General features: G+C 40.0%; 1 protein-coding gene across 6 annotated transcripts; it reads right to left on the bottom strand.

The window, feature by feature from the left end:
- Positions 1 to 651: 651 nt before the first annotated feature.
- LOC127008214 (thioredoxin domain-containing protein 16-like) lies at positions 652 to 15,047 on the bottom strand. Of its 6 annotated transcripts, none has more exons than XM_050879934.1 (19): positions 14,954 to 15,047; positions 10,608 to 10,935; positions 10,154 to 10,424; positions 9,749 to 9,834; positions 8,841 to 8,989; positions 8,482 to 8,603; positions 8,154 to 8,258; positions 7,711 to 7,856; positions 7,213 to 7,385; positions 6,844 to 7,064; positions 6,353 to 6,496; positions 5,919 to 6,150; positions 4,765 to 4,898; positions 4,277 to 4,364; positions 3,566 to 3,701; positions 2,996 to 3,255; positions 2,497 to 2,675; positions 1,890 to 2,066; positions 652 to 1,683 (listed from the first exon to the last, which is right to left on the bottom strand). In XM_050879934.1, the coding sequence occupies exons 2-18, from the start codon at positions 10,926 to 10,928 to the stop codon at positions 1,900 to 1,902; spliced, it is 2,934 nt and encodes a 977-aa protein (XP_050735891.1). In that variant the 5' UTR covers positions 10,929 to 10,935; positions 14,954 to 15,047; the 3' UTR covers positions 652 to 1,683; positions 1,890 to 1,899. The 6 variants fall into 6 exon arrangements, with proteins under 6 accessions (XP_050735891.1, XP_050735890.1, XP_050735888.1 ...); XM_050879933.1 differs by having other exon boundaries at positions 14,950 to 15,020; XM_050879931.1 differs by having other exon boundaries at positions 14,911 to 14,971.
- Between the last annotated feature and the right edge of the window lie 955 nt (positions 15,048 to 16,002).

The following is a 16,002-nucleotide window of genomic DNA, read 5'->3' as shown; positions in this document are numbered from 1 at the left end:
CTCCACACCACACTTTATCATCACCTCTTCGTTCCATCTATTTATTTATATTTCTGTTCCATCTCTATATCTGACGCCATAGTTTCCTCACTGGAACTTCCCTTGACCCATCCGCTGCGATTGGCACGGATTTGGCTTTCACTGGTAGCCTGGTAACATATTATAGTCCCAGGTCTTTCTCTGCCTCTGTGGTGAATAGTAAAGTGTTTCTCCATGCATTACTGGTAAGCTGGATATCCCCTCCCAAGGTGCATGACTTTACATTTTTCTTCATTGAATTGTAGCAGCCACTTTTTGCTCCATTCCTGTAGCTTAGTGATGTCTTCTTGTAGGAAATCCGCAGTCAATTAAGGGGTTAACTGGGACACTCCCCATAACACCCCTTATCTTTATCCTCCCCTCATATACTCTCATCACAAAGTCATCCTCACTCACTCTTATCATGCAAATCATCCCACAGCACCATGCTCCACCCATTCAACCACTCCACAAGCCACCTCATTTGTTGTTACACTCATACCAAACCTCTCACATGTACTTCCATTACTCCAGCTTGGTTACTTATGAGACAAAAGGTACTGTTAATATTAAGACATAGAACAATAAGGAGAATATGACAATTCACATCATTAACTACACTCTGGTACTATGAAATGATCAGTAAGATTTACTTGTTTTTATTTTCAATACAAAAGAAGCAATAGGAACCTGTAAGTTCTGTAACCCATTTTTTCTTCCTATTTTTTCTACTGTATTTTTATAGACCACACATTGCACCTTGTATGTAAGAAAAGGACAAGCTCTTCATCCATTCAATACTCCTGGCCTAAGCAATTGGGGTAAACACCTGCATAGTCAATGTCTTCACTTATCAGGTTTCCAGGTACATATTGCAGTAACAATTAAATATATTGCTCATTGTAATATAATAGTATTGATAAGAATTATTAAGTGATAAAAAATAGTAATAAAAAGACAATGAAGTGTGGCTGGGATACTGACACTGGGTACTGATGGATATAACTGTTGAGGGGAATATTAATTTTAATGAAGTGGTGAATACAAAATCACCACAAATGTGTGACCATAAAAAAAGTGATGAATGGTCGATGGTATTTGAAAAACAAATTATCATTATACTACTGAAATATTGCTCAAGGAATAAACTTATGAAAAAAAAGCAAAATAGGATCCCAAGGTAAGGTAAGAAATCATGGTTTGAGGAATTTCAGTAAAAATATTTAAGTAATAGGCACACAGGAGAACCATATTATCATATCTTTTGTTTACATTATTAAAACTATTGTAGAAAAACAAATATTACATTCATATAGTATTTATGTACTCTGTTTGGTCATATAATCTTAACAGTTTGAGAACGTAACAAGTGACCTGTAGCAATTAGAAAAAAAAAAAAATAAATAAATAAATAAATAAATAAATAAATAAAAAGCAACTATTTAAATAAAAGTCAATAAAACTTAAAAACTACATTAAATTTGAAGTGAGAGAGAATCATACATTTGTGTAAGTATAGTGAACTATTGAATACTTTGAGAATTAATTAATAATGAGAAAAGTTACTTGAGATGTATCACTCCATTATCTTTACCTTCCCATACTCTCAAAATACTTAAAAATTGTCTTGGGTGAGCTTCTTGCTGCTTCTGCTGCTGCCCTCACCTAAAGGGAGTGACAGAACATACATTTTAATAGTAATACCTTGTAGACTTTATCTCTTGGTTCTTACATCCATTAACACACGTCTATTACGTTGATGATAAATAGAACTGCATCTGTTTACTTATTAATGAACTTTACTAACATTACTATTATTATTTTATGTATTTATTCATTTTTATAGTAATAGGAGGCAGACAAACACCTACGGTTGCTTATTTAAACCTTCTGCTTGCCGGCTGTGCCATGGTGGGGCTTGGCAGTAAGGTCGGCCTCCATCTCCAACACCAGATGATCCTCTGCATCGTGGTCCTGGTCCTCCTGCATGAAGCGCATGAAGTCAAAGCCAGGCAGACGGGGCTCCCACACTTTCTTCGGCAGCACCACTGAAGGAAAAAATATTCTCTCAGTTGTAGGTTAATTTATTCTTTGGTGTGTTTGATTTTTATGTGTCTTTATCTGTATCTGTTTCTCTGTATCTGTCTGTCTGTGTTTGCCTACCTGTGTGTCTGTCTCTCTGTCTGCCATTTTTTCTGTTTATTTATCTCATTGTCTGTCTACTTATCTATCTGCCTCAGAGTCTTTCTGCCTGACATTGTATATTTCAGGGTCTGTTTCTAGCTGTCTATTTCTCTTCCTCTGTTTATTTGTCTGTCTATCTTTTACATAATGACAAGTAATAAACACCCAGCATCTTCATGGATATACATCTTCACTTAGAAACACCATTTACATATTTCCTAAACCATAGCTACATGAAATTAATATGCAACTGCAATAATCCAGATACAACACAGGGACCAGAAATAAGCCTACCTGAGGGTGTGCTGTGTCCCTCCCTAAGAGCTGTGAGCCAGGCCTTGAGGGAAGCTCGGGTGGAGTTGCCCTGCGGGAAGATATGCACCTCTCCCTCCCCCATCGCTACACCCACCACTGCATGCACCTCAGGGGTGAGTCCATACACAGGCCCTAACTGCTGTGCCAAAGGGTCATTCCTGTAAAGATGAGGCTGTGAAAGAATGAGAGGGTGATATTTTAACCCTAAATAAGAAAAGTTGCAGAATGTTTCCAAGCCCCCCCACCCCCCACCCACCCACACACACACATGAGGGGAAAAAAAGTTATCATGTACAACACTTGTCAATACAGAGAGAAGGAAGAGGAGGCAGAGAGGGATGAAGATGATGATAATGAGGATGATGATGAGACTAGTTGCATCACTAGCTCTAGAGCCTTACAGAGACTACTGCAGACTGAAAAATAATCTTAATAAACCAGAGAGAAATGCAAGAGATCAAGTCATTAAGCAACCCACCATGTAAGCCAGGAGAAGACAAAGCCTGGCTCAGACAAATCAGCTGCCAAAAGACCAATAGTGATCAATAAGTTGTCTTGAGGTAATTTCTTGCTCGCTGAGGAGGAGTAGGACCATGGTGGCACTGCGTTGCTCAGAGTTGCAGCTTGAAGGGTGTGACTGGGCAGGAACAAAATGACAAGGTGCTGGCTGGTTGGTGCCTCATCTGAACTCTCTGCTCCATTGTGCATGGCTGAATATCTCTCAGGATCCAGTTGGTCCTGAAATGAGGTTGTTCCTAAAATCAATTTGTCAAAAAAAATAGTAAAATAAATAAATAAATAAATAAATCAACTAGTGTATGTACTTGTATAAAAAAATAAATTTCTAAGTCGTTATTTAAGGTTAAGTTGAGGGAGGCTACTTTTACTGGGTTACTAGCTTTCTAAGAATTTACATTTATTTCTCAATTGAATAAATATCATAAACTTGGAGGAGTCAATTATTAAATGAGATCACCTATTAAATAAATATTTGATACGTTGAACAGCAGCAGAGAAATATTTCAACTAAAAATAAAGTCAGACTCACCATCACATTGAGGGTGGCTTGGCTGAGGACACTTGTGATTGCCGTGGACCTGAGCAGAGGAGCCTCCAGTGTTCTCCATGGCTGGAAGATGTCTCCGGGCTTGCTCACCACCACACAGCCAGCCTCAGAGGAACAGCTGAAAGGCGAAGACACATTGGGCTGTATTTTAACACACCATCGCTTCTCACATCAACTATTTCTAAAGGTCAAAGAGGGGATCAATCGGGTTTTCATGAGTGTTTTTTAAGGTTCATGGCACAGAAGAAGGCTCAAACTACCACCAGGGTCATAAAACTACCCCTGGAAAGGCCTACAGCTCCTACGAAAGCCTTGTCAAATGTGTGAACTTGGGCGACGAAATGTTTTAAAATACGACCCATTAGGATTGCTTGGTGAATGCATTAATCAATTTATTTTAAGGGTAAAGGAGACAGATGAACGACTGTATAAAGAAAAATAAATGTTGGTCCTGAAAATGCAACAGACACGTGAAAGTGATGACCAGTAAAGTCACTGAAGTGTCTTGATACTTTCATGATAGAGTGTGTCATAGATATGCAGATATAATAAATAAATAAAATAAATATATGAGAATTGTAACAATTATGAATTCTAAAATACTTTAATTCTATACCTCAAAAGCCTGAAGGTTCTATGCTTCATAAAAATACTATATCAAGAAACTCAATAGCAACAAAAATTTAATCTTACTATGTACTAACAGCCTCTTGGGAAATGTGAAGACCCAAAAGTTGGCTGCCCTCCAGCATCCAACATACTTCAAGGAAAGTTGATGAATCTGTCAACAAAATAAGACAATAAATATTACATTTAAGACATGTTTGTTAATTCACGTATTACATACCACTCACCACCTGTATCAAGACAGCCTTTTCTGGAAAATCAAGTTGGTATAATTATGAAAATTAAATAGTCAGAATCAAGATTGATAGTAAAGATTCTATATTTTGATAGCTATTCATTTTTGCACCTTTGCCCAGTTTCTTTAGCGATTTTTCTTTAGTACTGATTGGATTGTTGTGCCCAAAAAACATATATACCCAAATCTTGTCAGGTTTTGAAATTATATGGTCTATATATAATTGATGCTGTGTTCCATTTCATTGAGCTATTATCACATATACAGGTAATAATCTTGAAAAAATTTAAACGAGCACATATTTTCATGGAGTTCTTGCCTTTCTCAGTTGGAAATACACCAACCATGGCAGCACTGATGAGTTGGGCAGCTGGGTGAATGTCTTTCTTGAGGGCGAGCATGTCCTCTACTGCCCGAACGCTGGTCAGTTTCACTGGGCTGGGCCGCTCCACCCTGACGGCAGATGAGTCACATTGATATGAAAACTTGTTGGAATGGTGCATATCAAATGGAGAATAACAATAATGTACGTACTGTAATACTAGTCTTTCAATACTGTAGAGTTAGTGGGTGGTATAGTATTTATATATTGAAATAAAATTGATGTGTCATTGCTTTCTTTAACCGTAAAGACCCAGATCCAAAAATAATATTATTAATGCTTTTCTTTATTATTTCATTAGTGGGAATAAGCCAAGGACTCAAACAAAAGATATAAAAAATGCTAATAACATGCTGCTGCTATTAATCCCAGGCAGCAAACTGAGAAAAGTGCTACTAGCCAGATGAAAACACTTGTCTGCATACACCTCTTGTACCCATCAAGACATTTAATTCTTGAATTTAAACTGATTCTTTTTAGTTATCTCCTGTTTTCTTTCTATAGGAGCAGCACGTTGCAGAGACAGCTCAAGGCACAAAAAAAAACATTAATAAAAAAAAAAAAAAAGCCCGCTGCTGCAAAAGAAAAGAAGAAGGTGGTGAAAGATATAAGATCGGAGAGGAGAGAGTCCTGATACCTCTTGATACTCTTCTCTTGAAAGTGAAGGAGTGGGATACAGAGATGAGAGAAGAGAAGATTGTTCCAGACCAGCGGAGAGGAGAGTGAAGATGCATGTTGACAGGCAGAGGCAAAGAGTTTGACCAGGCAGGGGTGACCATCAGGTCCATAAGCCTTCTGAGGATTGAGCCAGAGGGCATAGATAAAAAATATTTTTGAAGAATCAGAAGAGTTCAGCCTTAGAGATAGATGGACGGCAGTGTTTGCCAGAGGACTGAGGAGAGAGGAGAGAAGAAGAAGAGTGAAGGAGGAGATGAGAAGGGTTTGAGGTAAGGAAGAGGTCTAGAATGTTGGGTGCTGGACCAACTGCTCTAGGTCGTTGAGGATGAAAGAGGATGAAAGCCAAAGCAGGTTTAGAGGAGGAGAGATGATGTTCCACAGAATAGAATACTATGAATACTATGAAAAATTACAGTAATATGGCCCTTAAGATGTGGTAATAGTTGATGGCGTTGCTGTAGGTCACGTTGCGGCGGCCGTGGGGGTAGAGACGCAGCATGGGATAAGTGTTGATGCCGTAGCTATCGCACAGCAGAGACCAGTCATAGCAGTTGATGCTGTATAGTGAGGCTTGGCTGTGGTGCTCCTCCAACAGACTTGCCACAGCACTCAGATGCTGCAGAAGAGCATTGCTGACTGGATCCCCTGAAGAAAAACAATATTGGTCACCCTTTTGTCATAAAGTAAACACTCTCTTTAACAATCATCTATTTATCCCTCCCCTCCCAATTTTTTTTATTAAACTACATGAAACTTTAGTCTATAATTATTTGTATACGATATGTTGGACTACTAACAGCAGAGGTGTTAGAGAAATGGACTAAGTGACAAGAAAATGTTTGCTTACAGGTCAGGTAGAAGGCAACAACAGCCATTTTTTTGATCTTGAGAGCAGCATTGAAAGGTGTTGGGCCGGCCAGCTCTGTCACCCCCGGAAAGCTGTCATTTTCCACCATTCCCAGCACCAACTCGTCATCTTGCTGCAGCTCTTCTGTTTCACACACACACATAGAGTGATGAATGAAATGGAATATATATATATATATATATATATATATATATATATATATATATATATATATATATATATATATATATATATATATATATATATATATATATATGAGTGAAACATAATTTGCTTTGGTTTCATAATTCATTCCAATGCATTTAGTCAATTTTTATATTGTATTTAGTTCTTATATTGATCATGAATACTTGTAAAAACTGCAATATGAGGGCAGAGTGTATACAGAGAACTGTAAAGAGGCTTCTTCCACAACCATCCATTTGTGAGATCACAGATTTTTCTATAACCACCTCAGAGGTAGGACTCACCCACTTCTTGCACTGGAAGGTAGCCTTGCTCCTCCTTGCTCTGGGGCTCTTTCTGATGTAGGACCATCAGCTGCTCCTTCACCCACTCCAACACATCATCATAATCATTAAGCAACATTGTGGCGCTCGACTTATCCCGCTGCAGGAAGGCGAGGGCTGGTGTGGTAATGGTGTGGATATTCAGGCCCAGTTTGGCCAATAGCTCATCAGTGACACCATCCCTACAGAAAGACAAAGGTAAGTACAATAAAAGTTTGAACAGCAATAGGCCCATTCAGAAAAGACCTTACTCTATAAATTATCAACAAACATAAAATAGTCACCCTACTAGAGACACAGTGACAATCCAAGGTTGTTGCTTCTACTTACATGTTGAGGGTGATAATAGCAACAGATCCATGCAAGAGCTCGGCAAGGCTGGGGGCCAAAACCTTGACACGTGTGGCGGAGGAGCTGTCATGAAGCAACAGCAGCCAGGGCAGGTCAGCATCGTCGTAGGGTGTTACAAGCTCCTGGGATGGTGGCACCTTGGAGGCTTCATGCTGCATGATGATGGGTGACAGAAGAGTACAGGAGAAAAGTTGACATCAATAATCATATCTTGCAGGTTTACTATAAATTTATAATGAGTATAAGTGAGTTAAAAGCTTATCAATAATGTTAAAATTCTATAAATTATGAGTTTTCTTTTATTAATGTTTATTTCAGAAACTAAACCTACAAAACTCAACCTCACACTGACCAAATGTAACTTGAAATACCAAATTCTAAATCAGTTTTATTTCCAAATAATTCACTGCCTGAAACTAGGGTATTCAAATAAAAAAAACTTTTCTGTTGCCCAGTAGAGCCATCCCACTAATTTACCCAGAGAGGCAATTGCAGGACGTCAATGAAGTGGAGTAGCTGTGGCAGCATCATCTTCCCCCGGTAGTTGCTCACCACACACTCCTCGCTGATAGTCTTGCCCTGACAGTGTATCACCCACACACCCTTCTCCTGTTCCTCCTCCTCTGGGTGGACAGGAACAGAAGGAATTATAATTTTTTCAAACAGAAGAGAAGACAAGAGACTGTGAATGGTGTTTACCAGGTGGAAAAATGTTACTGGAAACTTAATTTGCAGTGGGAAGATGGAGTACACTAACATTAGACAGGAAGATGAGGATAATTTTGAAAAAAGACTTTGCACTCCATGCTCCAGTAGATAAATAATAACTGTTGCTAATGAGTGATTATTATTATTATTATTATTTTTATCATTATTATTATATTCATCATTTTCATAACAATCTTCATTTGAAAGCTCACCAGCATGAGGAGGAGGCAAACCTAGGGTGCCAGCTGTATAGGTGGTGATGGCAAACACAAACGAGGACTGGTGAGCATGGGCCACCTCCAGGAAGGTTCGGTGCTCTGAAACACAGGGATGAACCTTCTTTCTATTGCTACAACAAACAACACAATGATATAAAAAAATATGTTCTGATTCACACATTATATATCAAGTGGCAATGAATATTAAGCACCAGAGTTTAAAGTTAAACAAATCTATGGAGCCCTACGAGCATAGTTCACTCCCTGAATATAGCAACTAGGTAAATACACACACAGACACACATACACACAAAAAAACTACCTGGAGTCCCAAGAGTGCGTAGGTAGGCAAAGATGAGGTCACAGTGGCCTCGGCAGCGTTTTTCAAGGTTACGTCTTTCCCCAGCTGTTTGTAGGATAGGGACAGTGTTGATCAACGCCAGGCTGAGACAAAGAACAAAAGAAAGACAAATGGAAAATGTTTCTCCATAAAGTATGAGTCAGAGGGGAAATAAATAATAATAAATATATACACAGGACCCTTTCCCCCCTAGAAACTGTCTATGGATACCTAAACAAGCTATGAATGTAATGTATATTGAGAATAAGCATAATGAGACTTGTTTGTGCTCTAATCAGTGTGTGAGAAAAAACAATATGACTGATGGACACCCAACTCACTGGAGAGCTGAGGCTACAATAGCATTGCTGTTGAAGAGGGTGTCCAGTGGGAAGGCAATTTTCTCTTGACCTCCTCGGAAACCATATGCAAAACGATTGATTTTGTCCGAGGAACAGTACGATGACACATGGTACTCTCCACAGTCCACCTGATAAAACACACACACAACAACAAAAGAGCACATTGTAAGGTAGGAAACAAGATATGGGAATATCATTAAAAGCAATCTTAACCAAGTCATAAAAAATTACGGTAAAGATTCGTTTTAGTACCGTGCCAGTATTTCATTACCTACCTTATGAAACATCACTAGCTCTTCGTATATCTTTTCTTCAAACGTTCAACAATCCTGGAAACGCTTTCAAAATCCAATTCAAGGACTATTTATTGTTGAAAATAGGGAATAACATTCACGAAAGCGTAGCCTCCTCTGGTGGCGTCCGCAGCGACGGTGCCGCAGCCGCAAAATAGCTCGCAGAGGGTTTAGGGTGGGGGAGCATATTTAAACTACTCCAACTGAACTTTACGACCTGCTAAGGGGGGGGCTTTGCCCCCCTCGACCCCCCTTCTAACCAGGGGGGGCTGCGCCCCCCTGGTATATGCGACTTATTTTTGCGAGGAGGTATTTCTCGGAACACCGGCTGCACTGCCGCCACGGCCGCCGCCAGAGGAGGCTGCGCTTTCGTGATTTTTCTCTATTTTCAACAAAAAATAGTCCTTGAATTGGATTTTGAAAGCGTTTCCATGCTTGTGGAACGTTTGTAGAAAAGATATATGAAAAGCTAGTGATGTTTCATAAGGTACTAGGTAATGAAACATTCGCACGGTACTAAAACGAATCTTAACCAAAAATTACTTTTACACAAGAAATGGAATGTAGCAATAAATTAAATGCAGAGATGCTCACAGTGGCCAGCAAAATTCTGTAGTGTAGCAAGTCTTGGGCTGATCTGCTGTACTCCCTCAGGAACCTCTGGAGTGCTGGGGACCAAGCTGATACACATGAATAAACAAAACTATTTGATTTTCTGCTATGTGTAGGTATGATCTAGTAATGAAATATCTTTAAAAATTGGTGAAAATATCCTGTGTGTAATAGATGCAGCAAGTACTACCATTATCTGCTTGTGTAAATGACAATCTCTTGTGAAAGTTCATCCACTAAGGCCATAACATATTCAACTGAGGAATAGATTTGTCCCCGGAAGAAGCAATATCTATGTAGAGGGTCATTAGATATAATTTATTAGATAATTTGACTTTGACACAATTATGTAAAGCACGTCACCACACCATTCATTACTGTTCTTACTGTTTCTGTAGAAGTAGACAATGACAACATTCCCCCTGTTGGTGAAGGCCTCCAGATCTCCTTCCTGTCGTAGCACCCAGACTGCATCACCCTCCCCTTCTTCATCTTCCTCTTTCTTCTCCCCTTCTTCTTTCCCTCCTCCTGTTGGTTGACTCCATTGACCACTCTGGTCCACCCTTTCTGAATGCTGTGGTATCTTCTCCTTTGGTGGATACATTGCTGTTCTGTGCTTCTCGCCCTCACTCAAAGATGGCTGGTTTGAGTTTGTGCTCTGAGTAGAGAGGATTAAAGTATATAGTGTTTGACACAAAGATATGGGCTAATGTTCTCTAAAACAAATACCTATGGATTAGTTTTCCTTGAAAAAAGAAAAAGGGAGGAGGCTTGTCTACCTTGAGGACAGGTTCACATAAATATATCACATGTCAAATGGGATAACCTTGTCTCTACCAACTTTGGAGATGTGTATGGTGGGGGATTTTGGCTCTTCCTCATTGGTAGAGCTCTTGCCTGCTGTGGATAGTGAGTCTGCTGTTGAGTCCACTTCTTTGGTAGATTTGGTTGACATGGACGCCACAGCACCATCTTGGGCTAGTCGTCTGAGTTTTTCTTCTTCATGCTGCGGCCTCTCACAGAACCCTTCCTCCTCGCTGGATGAAGAGCAGGTGAGCGTTTCCTTGATGAACGAGCCCTGGCGTTCATTGCCTGGCGTACTGTTGTCTGTAGCAGCAGCACAACCCAAAACAAGTGTGCTTAACAGTAGGAGTAACTTCATTTCCTTCCTGTAAAGATAATGGATATGAACACACAGTGTCTGGTTAAAGCTAGGAGGGGCCTAATCCAGCTTGACAAATTCCTGGTTTCAGTGAACCACTTCTCAGGTTCAATCCTACTGATTATTATAAATTTTGAAAACAGATAGATAGTAGAAATTTCAAGTGTACAATACATGTGACCATCCTATCTTCAAGTAATCTGACCTAACCTGACTAGATCTAACTATACCCCCTCCCCGCCCCCCGCTGCCAAAATGCCATATGGTAGACTGCGCTCAAACTTTTTTCCAATATTTTTGTTTCTTTAATTTCCTGAAGATATTAGTTACTGCACTGCATTTAAAGACCAAAATACAACACATAATGTACTAACTTCGCGGGAGATCGGCACTATAAAATAAGTATTAACCATCATTCATATTTTCATCCGAAGCACCGAGGAAACTATTATGCCTCTTGGAGACCGCTCAGGCATTGACATACCGTCTTATTAAACTACCCACCTCATAGACATCCAAGTATAAGTACCTGCTCCATGTTGATTCAGTATAAAGGTTGTATCAGCTGTAATGCAACCAATAAGTTCAATAAAACACTTGACACGTGGCCCAGCGTACACATTCGGCCCTTGTTGATGTCCGTCCGCAATGTTGCCAACCCTTCACGACCTCTTCTATCTGCGCATCATAATCTACCTACCCTACATGATAAAATATTTCTGCACTACATAGGTAGTTGTCTTTTTTTATACATTTATCTAGTGACATGTTTTGTATTTATTATGATAGCACAAAACGACCGAGATATATTTTTTTTCATTCTTCCCCAGAGGAGGAGAAGAAAGAGGAAGAAGAGGAGGATAAGGAGGAGGAGGAGGAGGAGGAGGAGGAGGAGGACTTAAATTAAAACTTCGAAATACAGCAGAAAGGGCTCGTTCATAATAATAATAATAATAATAATAATAATAATAATAATAATAATAATAATAATAATAATAATAATAATAATAATAATGATGATGATGATGATGATGATGATGATGATGATGATGATGATGATGATGATGATGATGATGATGATGATGATGATGATGATGATGATGATGATGATGATGATGATGATGATGATGATGATAATAATAATAATAATAATAATAATAATAATAATAATAATAATAATAATAATAATAATAATAATAATAATAATAATAATAATTGATAGTTTATTGTTGCAAGTAAAACAACAAAGGAGAAGGGAGGAGCATGCCATCCCAACCCCCAGGCAGTACAGAGTGTGATTATACAACTAAGGATACATGTGTATAAGTAGCACCAGGAAACTAAAAAGATACAATGGTGGGGGACAAGTGCTAAAAAAATAAAGGCCTTGATTTAGTCAAGGGAGCAGACATAAGGGACTGTTCATATGGACTGCAATCTAGGGGCAAATGCAGGATACTCACTAAGCACAGCTGAAAGAACATTATTGTTAATGAACCAGCCCACCAGCCCAGGCAGGTCCCAGTGGCCCTGTGGGCGGTAGGCACTAATAGCAGAACATTGCAGGACATAGTGTTTGAGCGTGTGACCCCCTGGCCTGGCACACAAGCGGCAAAAGATTAAAGGAAATATAATAATGAAACAGAGAGAGAAAGAGAGAAAGATGAAAAAAATATAGGTATATTCGGGACAGCAGAAAGAGCACAGGCGACGTATATTATATTGACTTGAGCTAGCTTAAGGTATCTTATCAGTTATCACGCACATCGCTGTTATTATATGCCTAAGGGAAGGAGAGAGAGAGAGAGAGAGAGAGAGAGAGAGAGAGAGAGAGAGAGAGAGAGAGAGAGAGAGAGAGAGAGAGAGAGAGAGAGAGAGAGAGAGAGGTATAAAGGCAAAAGGTTAAGAGAATAATTATGTGTATATATGAAGAAGCAAGGAAAGATGGAAGGAAGGAAGGAATTAAGAAAGCAAGAAAGTAAGAAGGAAATGGAAGAGGAAAAATGAAAAGGACGAAATCAAGCCCACCCCTAACAATCCAGCCAAATCATACCTTAGAAAGCTCCACAAGCTCTTATCTGACCTTGGTGTCCTTGAACCGTGTCTTGCCCTCATTAGCAGCCCTTGTTATCCCTCTTGGAAACCTCATAGAGTCAGTGTTGATATAGAAAAATTAGATAAACTTAAAGATTCTTGGCTTTCTCAAGTCCTGCAGGACCATTTTCTGACCAAATTGTCTGCATATCCCTGCACCCAGGCTGTCCATGTGTTTTGTGATGGATCTGTCAATGGCACCAAGACTGGTTGTGGATTATTTATTAGGGACTATGCCACCCCCTCTGAATACACTGACACTGAGGTTTCTAAGAGGCTTCCTGATCATCTGTCTTCCACAAGGGCAGAACTCTATGCCATATATGAAGCCCTCCATATCACTGTAGCTCTCGGGAAAGATGTGTACCTGTTTGTTGATAGTCAATGTGCCTTGTATGCATTTCTGTCCTCCTCCCCTTCTGACTGTGATATAGTCAATAAGTGCCTTAGTGCCCTTAGCCTGCTGGAGCGCTGTGGTGCTACTGCACACTTCATGTGGGTGCCCTCACATGTTGGGCTGCCCCATAATGAAAAGGCAGACAGACTTGCTCGTGCTGCCTCTGATGATCTCAATGTACACCCAGGTGTTGAATACACCTATAATTATGTTAAGAATAGACTTAGATCCCTTGTTAGTGAGTCTGTTACCAGTCAGCTTGCCTTGAGGTGTCAGGATGGTAGTCCCTCCATCATTCACTATGCCCAGGTATCAAGTATCTGCACCCACACTTATGGTAGGCTTAGTGCATCCTATGATCTGGTGGTGATGCGGTTGAGGCTGGGCTACAGATATTACTGGGAGGTCAGTGGGGCTGACCCTTTACCTTGCCGCTTGTGTGCCAGGCCAGGGGGTCACACGCTCAAACACTATGTCCTGCAATGTTCTGCTATTAGTGCCTACCGCCCACAGGGCCACTGGGACCTGCCTGGGCTGGTGGGCTGGTTCATTAACAATAATGTTCTTTCAGCTGTGCTTAGTGAGTATCCTGCATTTGCCCCTAGATTGCAGTCCATATGAACAGTCCCGTATGTCTGCTCCCTTGACTAAATTAAGGCCTTTATTTTTTTAGCACTTGTCCCCCACCATTGTATCTTTTTAGTTTCCTGGTGCTACTTATACACATGTATCCTTAGTTGTATAATCACACTCTGTACTGCCTGGGGGTTGGGATGGCATGCTCCTCCCTTCTCCTTTGTTGCTTTACTTGCAACAATAAACTACCAATCAATCAATCAATGGAACGAAACAGATGGGAGGGGAAGAAAAAGAAGAAAAGAAAGCAAAATATAGAGAAGAAACAGGGAATTCGAAGATGAGAGAGAGAGAGAGAGAGAGAGAGAGAGAGAGAGAGAGAGAGAGAGAGAGAGAGAGAGAGAGATAACACTATAGCCTATACATACTGACAAAAGGACAAACAGATTAGTCAGGCCCGAGAGACTGACTGACCGATACTTTACGGTTTTAAACTTTTAACACTAACTTCAACTGGACATCGACAGTAGTGTGGCAGCATCGATACAGCGCGGCCTCATCGTCCCCACCACCATAAGGTAACTCAAATGTGATTTCTCGGAACCGCAGAGTTTAACATTGAAGATACGTAGATATTATATCAGACTATACTTAATCGTATATACAGATAACACAGTGAATTATTATACATATAGCTAATCTAAAGACACCCCCCCCCCCTTTCCAATACGGTAATTCAAATATAGCTTTTCGGGACCGCAGAATTTAACATGGACGATACATAGACATTATAGTCAGACTATAATTAACCGCATATACAGATAACACAGTGAATTATTCTACAAATCCACTCTTATGGCCATGCATGTTATTTAGATCAATTATAAAGTCAGTGTAAATCCATATGTAGCCTACCTTGGTAAAAATGAAGAACAGTACACAAGACACACTCACCAACCTGTTGCCTACTAGCCCGGCCCACAGCTACATTGCCTTAATTGTCTCCATTATTGATCTCGCAGTTGTCATACCGCACCACACCGCCAGGAAAGAGGCAGCGTTATCATAATATTATCGTACCAAGACATCACATATATCCTTTTCTGCCTATCACAACCTCCCAGATGACCGTATTGAACCAAAATTGATACCTAATCTTCTTTGACCTGTATATCGCTCCCTCTTTATCGCTTCGTATATATATCTATAGGTCCTCCTCCTCCTGCCGATCATCTCTTCACACACTATTTTTCAATGGCGTTACACTGTTTATCTTTCCTCACTATTATCCACTATCTCACTATATTCTATTCGAGTGGAAATAATAAATTAACATTAATTAAGCTGATTTAACCGTCGCATTAATTTATGAATCCACAGAGTTATGTACATAGAGGGTTCCCAGAGCCTGGATTTTGAAGCAACTGGCGGCCATCTTAGGGTGACGGATGGCGAGACAGAGAGAAATTTAACATCACATAGTTATGTCTCCTACTCCTATTATTAAGTTACCAGCGCCTCGGAGATCCTCTGTAAGGTCGCCAATCCGTCACCCTATGGCGGCCGACCAAAGAGTTACAGGCAGGAGCAGTGGCTTCACCTCTCACCATGGGGAGAGATAGGAGTTGAACCCTCATTGTCGTACATATGGGAGATAGTGCTGCAGATAAATTAATAGTGTAACGCCAATGAAAAGCAAAGTTTGTGAATGAGCAGAAGAGAAGATCAAGAAGAGGAGGACCCACGAAGCGATACACGCCAAAATAAGACGAAGAAGAAGGAGACTCTCATTCATCGCAAATTAAGCTGCTAAACGCAAGATGCCTTCCAAATATTAATCCTCATCATAAGCTTAAGGCCGCAGAGTATATGATGGGGAATGTTTTTGTATCAGGAGTAATTTTAAAGTTATTAGCCTAAGATGCTAACTACAAGGCACTCGCGATTACTAATATACTACTACCTGTAGCCTACTACTACTACTACTACTACTACTACTACTACTAC

This window comes from Eriocheir sinensis, chromosome 37, assembly GCF_024679095.1.
Source record: "Eriocheir sinensis breed Jianghai 21 chromosome 37, ASM2467909v1, whole genome shotgun sequence".
Lineage (NCBI taxonomy): Eukaryota > Metazoa > Arthropoda > Malacostraca > Decapoda > Varunidae > Eriocheir > Eriocheir sinensis.
This window is presented reverse-complemented; position numbering and strand designations above follow the sequence as displayed.